A 6,362-nucleotide genomic window follows, 5' to 3' on the forward strand; every position below is an offset into this window, starting at 1 on the left:
TTGACTAGGATTAATGGGTAATTAGAGGAAACAAACATGGGGATTAATCATGCTTAATTTAATATGTCTTCATAATTAATTTGCTTGCTTAATGTGATATCAACCTATGCACATGTTATGTTTGATAAAATGCTAAGTCTATGAATCCTTGCATTTTACCCATCTCTTATCTATTCAACAAGATTTGTAAGAGATAAACCAACTCGAGTCTTGTTAGACCATGCATAGAAGTGAATAGGAGGAAAGTAAGTCGACTTGTAGGTGTTGTACAATCTAATCGATTCGGCTCCGGGACCCAACTCTTCCTATGAACCGTAAGATATAAACCAACCCGGTTCCTCCACAACAATTGCTTGCAACTTTGTAAACATATTTGTATGATCAACACCATGAACCCCCTATGATTCCATGATATCCTAGTACTCTTTAATACTTGTTTCCACCTCTATTTACTTTATTACTTTCATTAGTTTAGAACACAACTACAAACCCAAATAAATTGTGACACTAGCATAAATTGGATAGATAGACTTAGAACCCAAAGCACACCGTCCCATGGATCGACCTCGACTTAACCACTAACTAGTTGTTTGTTGTGAATATAAATGTATTTGATTGGGAGACACGATGACACCCTTCCATCACTAGGATCAATTCCTCATAAGATTAAACCATACAAATGAGAAAAAGACATAAAATTTCCTATTTGTCATATGAATCCTTTAATCCAAATCAACAATCCTAGATAGATTAAATCATTTATCTAGAATTTGCAATAGTTGAACAACAATAGGCAAGGATGGCTAACCCAAACATAAACATCATTCAACATAAGGAATTAAGCATAAGGAAAGGATATTAGATAAATTAAGAGAGATTTGAGGGTATTACAATACCAAAGTTAATTGGAAACTTTGAATGAAATTACACCAAGTAATGAAAGATTAGCCTTCCATAATTGTCTTACAACCCAATTTTTGTGGAAAGATTACAATGAAAATGGAAATGATTAAGGTCTAATTTTTACAAGATTAAAAGCAAAGCATAACCTCCTCTTGTTCTCAAATATTGGGGTATATATAGTGCTGCACGAAATCCTAGGTTAAACCTGGAATGGGCCTTGATTTACGCAAAAAGCAGAGTAACAAATCCGAGTCCAGCACACCGGCAGACTGCCGGCTGAATGGCAGACTGCCGAGGCAAACTGCTGGATAAATGGCAGACTGTTGTGGCAAATGGCAATCTGCCAAAATGCCTGAATGCTAATTTCCAAACTCCGCCTTGAAGCTTGTCTTGTTGCTTCAAAGGTCCTTCTTGACTTCCCTTGACTTGTGACATAACTCGGACATGATCTTGTTCACTTTGTCAATCCCGAGCAAGTCCAAATACACCACGATCATAGCCCCGACAATTGAGAATCACTTATTATCATAAATATACTTAAAGACCCTTATTAAACACATGAGTGGTGCTAAGAACACTTCATGACACTATCAAATACCCCCACACTTAGACTTTTGCTCGTCCCGAGCAAAACCCGAAACAAGCAATTGCGCAAGTCCATAGGTTAGTGTAGGTGTATTTGACCACTATTCCCTCACTACGACCTTCTTATGTCTCCTTCTTAGACAATCCACCGATTATAGGAAAATCTAGACTCAAATTTTGACACACACTCTTCTCTCACACCCCCTCCTTATCTCACCCTCTTACAAGACCCGACACAACTCCAACTCCGACTCATCACACCACTCCACCCTTCTTATATCACCAAAGATGTAGTAATGGCCACTCTTGCCTTATCCCAAGGCAATAGCAAAGTGACCCATCAAAATCCTCCTATAAATCACACTCATCATCACCACTTATGACACCCCCTTATCAATCCTTACAATGAAAATTGTGCTACTTGGTTGACCAAACTCCTTCAAACATCAACAACTCAAGTAGCCAAATCAAAAATCCACCAATTTGAAACCAATTTTTGTGATAAAAATAAATTAAGTCCTAAAGCTAGCCTCCTTCTAAGACCCTCCTTATCACTCCCTTCTTATCCCTCCATCTTTTTGGTGTTACATTTTTCAATTTTTTAATTTTTTTGTTGAAAATCCCTCATTTTGTTTAAGGTGCCCTTTTGGGTTTTCACCTTAACTTTTCTTTACCTCTCATGGTGGTTCGCAACTCGTTTCTTCATTTTGCCAGGAATGCCCTTTCGGGTTTTCATTCCGTCCTCGGCCACCTTCCCATTTTTGCCTAGGTGCCCACCCTTGTGGGTTTTCACCTAGCCGGGATTTTCATTTTTAATTTCATTTCATTTTTTTTTTTTTTTTAAATTGCATTAAATTCAAGATATTTACATATTTTACAATTCATATTCCTCCCCCACACTTGATTTCCACATTGTCCTCAATGTGGAGGAGGTCACAACCTTCTCTTCAATCATGAGAACCCGAGGCACCCCCTTGATCATAGGTGCCTTGGTTCTTCCATCTTTCTCTTTCTCTCGTTGCCCGGGCATAGCTTTGTTCCACAAATTCTTGGGTTATGGAGGGTGGTGGGTTGGATGGAGAGACATGCCAAATAGTCCACTAACTATCCCAAGTTTATCCTCTTGAGTCCATGCATTGTGGTACGAATCTTGGACATACTCGCGATGTCTTTCATTTTGGACTCCAAATTGGTGGTCCACTTGGCTTCTCCATTCATTTTGTTCTTTCCACAAGGCCGCATTGGCCGCCATTCTTTGGTCATGTTGTTGTTGCCAAAGACGGTCGACCTCTTGGTTTGCAATAATGTTCTTCATCATTTTCGTTTAAGCCGATACGGCCTCGGTGATCAACTTCTCCCGATCATCTGCTACACTCCTCCAATGATCCAAGTTCTCCAACCTTGGCCCTTGTTGTTGTTGTTGCCAAGAGTGGAGACCCTCCACACGACCACTAATGGTGGTAAAAACCTCCCTTGTCTCCTTGAATAATCAAACATACTTTGTTGCCAAGGGGCAACCGGGTCACTAGAGCAACCCCCCCCCCCCCCCCCCGGTTCATACATAGGGGTGTCCATGTGAGGAGGTGCACTTGATGCCTCCTCTTCTTCCTCTTCGGAGTCAAAATCCGATAAATCCATGGGATAAAAAAATTCCTACCAAAGTTGCCGCTTGGCAAAAGAGAGTTGTTAGGCCGAGGGAGCCTCAAGTATTTTTGCTTATTGGGACCCAACCAATAACCTTGAAGTGGGGTTTGCCTCACCTTCTTAAACATCTTAGATTCCTCAAGGACGACATCATTGTACAAGGGGAAGCCTTTTGTTTTGAATATGTTTTGGGAAGGGTCGATGTCACCATCAAAGTGTGTAACAAAAAATGTGATTGCCCCTCCACAATTAATGCTCCCTCCCGAGCTCTTGGTCTTGTGCACCATGCATGCATCAATGAAAAGTTGTACCCAATCGGGCACCCCTACCCCTTCCGGAAGCATGGTCCACATGGTAGTGCGAATTTTTGAGTTGACCTTGGTGGGCTCTCCTATGGCATAGAATATGGTGGTGATGAAGCGGGTGAAGAGTTGCACCACGGGGTTGGTTACATAGGAGATCATGTTGTCATGCTTAGCATTGGCGGTCCCCACAATCTCGGTCCAAGCCACATCACTCCTATGGCCGAGCATTAGAATAGGGGACGGGGCTTTTGAAATGCTCAAAACCTCCCTCACTTGGGTGTGGGTAAGGGTGTGCCACTTCCCCCATTCACACGGAACCGGATTTTCTTCTCCCTCCCCTCCGCCACATTACACTCCGTCAAGGTGGAAATAAACTCTCGGGTGTAGGATGTGTAACTGTAATCCCATAAACCATCGTCAAAGTATGCTTCTAGACCCACTTTAGCAAGCATATTTCGAGTTAGTGTACCCATACCAAGAGCATTTAGGGTGTTGAGGGAAAGGAAGCGGGCGGTTTTAATTTGTTTTTTTTTTAGTGAGGCCGAGTTTTTGAAAGAATTTGGTTTGGGCGGCATCTAACCCTTCCTCCCCGGTAAAAATTGGTTCCTCCATATTTTCGGTCGACTCTACAATCCTTTTTTTAGATGGCCTTCGGAATGGGTTCATGTTTGACATGATTGTACCTATAAAAGAGCTTATACAATGCAAACAACACAAAATATGGTACTCAAAAGATTTTTCGCTCTTTGAGACAATTCACCAAACACTTGGTGTGCACTAGCTTAAGATGGTTTCAAAAGCTTGTGTTTGGTGTTTGTCTTGCCTCAACCAGAAAAGTTTTACCACCAACAACAACTATAGCAATAAGAGATCAACAATAATCCAACAATGATACTAAATGAAGCTAAATTTTGGATTATAAGAGAGCATGAAATTGAAAGTTGAGTTTGGTTATTATACCTCCCCGAATTCCACCAAGCAATGCTCCTTGTTGCTCCTAGTTGCTCCAAAACCCATCTTGGACCCTTGATTTTCACCTCTTGAGCTTGAATTTGTAGGTCTTGAAAGTTAGGGTTCTTCAAAAATTGGGGCAAATTTCTGATTTTTGGTGAAAAAGATGTTATTTGGTGTTGTGATTGAAGTATTTGATGCCAAAAGTGTAAAGTATTGAAGATTTGATGAATGTTGGGAGGAAAATTGATGGATTTGGGTGGGAAAAGGATGAGTGAAGGGATATGGGGGTGTTGTTCTTACTCAAAAATCTGGAATTATGAACAAATGGGGTGGTTTCTCGTGTTTTGAGAACGAAAAAATATTACTGTTCAGCTTAAACGGCAGGCTGCCGGCTGAATGGTAGACTGCCGTGGCAGACTGCCGAGGAGTATGGCAGTCTGCCAAAATCCCTGCATGTTCATTTTTTTCCTCTAGCTAAATTACGGTATTACACCAATTTTTAGCTTACAAAGCTTCACCCCTTCCGTGACCTTCTTTGCTTCTTCATTAAACATGCTCTCACTCAATTTCCTACCCTATTTCTATCACTCCATCAAGTGTCATACTTCCCGAGGTAGCTCAAAAATCACATCTAAACTTCACAAAAATGATTAGTAACTTCATGAAATTTAATGCAAAGTAATTTATTCCTTTGAAATGCAATAAATGACGAGTATTTAAAACTAGTTGAGAATGTAATAAATCTACACTCAGGGATAGAGTATGTACAAGGGTGCCTTGTAAATAATCGATGGCTCGACTTAGTCATTGTTTGAGAAGGTTAATCTTTGTAAATCGGATCCTCTATGAGAAGATCCTCTTCACCATGCAACTCAACTCCCTTAAAGTAGTGCTTTAATTGTTGACCATTAACCTTGATTACTTTCCCCGATGTTGGGTCTTCCACCTCCACCGCTCCATGGGGAAAAACCTTCCTAACTTTGTAAGGTCCATACCATCTTGACCTTAACTTGCCCGGAAAATTCTTGAAACGGCTTTGGAAGACCACCACCTCTTGACCTTCTTCAAAAACTCTTCTTGTTACCATCTTATCATGCCAAGACCAGGCTTTTTCCTTGTAGATGCTAGCATTGTCATAGGCGTTTTGCCTAAACTCTTCCAATTCTTGAATTTGAAGTTTTCGGTGCAACCTCGCCTCATCGATATTTTGATTGGAAGCTTTTATCGCCCAATAGGCTCTGTGTTCAACTTCTACGGGGAGGTGGCATTCCTTCCCATAAATTAGCCTATATGGGGACATATCGATTGGGGTCTTATAAGCCGTTCTATAAGCCCATAGAGCATCTTCAAGCCTCTTGCTCCAATCTTTTCGGTCGGGATTGACCGCTCTTTCCAAGGTGTGCTTAATCTCTCGGTTGGACACTGCCGCTTGGCCGTTTGTTTGGGGGTGATAGGCCGTAGAAACCTTATGGAGGACACCATATTTTTGAAGCAATGTTGCTATCACTTTCTTGCAAAAATGTGTTCCCCTATCACCAACAATGGCCTTGGGAAATCCGAATCTTGAAAATATATTGCTTTTGACAAATGCACTCACCGTCTTCGCATCATCACTTTTTGTGGGAATGGCCTCTACCCATTTGGAGACATAATCAAATGCGAGAAGGATATAGAGAAACCCATAGGAGTTGGGAAATGACCCCATGAAGTCGATTACCCACACATCAAAAACTTCCAAGTATAGCATTGGTTGTTGAGGCATCTCATTCCGTCTTGAGATGTTGCCAAACCTTTGGCATCTATCACAAGTTTTGATGAAAATATGGAAATCTTTTAATATGTTGGGCCAATAAAACCCACACTCTAAAATTTTTCGTGCCGTTCTTTGGGGTCCAAAGTGGCCTCCACATGCATACTCGTGGCAATGCTTGAGAATGGATGGTATCTCCACATCCGGCACACAACGACGAA

The 6,362-nt window shown here is 41.2% G+C and overlaps 1 protein-coding gene across 1 annotated transcript; it reads right to left on the bottom strand.

Moving 5' to 3' along the window:
- Nucleotides 1-5,211: 5,211 nt before the first annotated feature.
- On the bottom strand, nucleotides 5,212-5,691 carry LOC141651374 (uncharacterized). Its single transcript, XM_074459090.1, has one exon. The coding sequence runs from the start codon at nucleotides 5,689-5,691 to the stop codon at nucleotides 5,212-5,214; it is 480 nt and encodes a 159-aa protein (XP_074315191.1).
- Between the last annotated feature and the right edge of the window lie 671 nt (nucleotides 5,692-6,362).

The sequence above is a fragment of the Silene latifolia genome, chromosome 4 (genome assembly GCF_048544455.1).
Source record: "Silene latifolia isolate original U9 population chromosome 4, ASM4854445v1, whole genome shotgun sequence".
Classification (NCBI taxonomy): Eukaryota; Viridiplantae; Streptophyta; class Magnoliopsida; order Caryophyllales; family Caryophyllaceae; genus Silene; species Silene latifolia.

Coding starts and splice junctions, on each gene's coding strand:
- LOC141651374 (XM_074459090.1), bottom strand. CDS start 5,691: ATGTCCCCATATAGGCTAATTTATGGGAAGGAATGCCACCTCCCCGTA.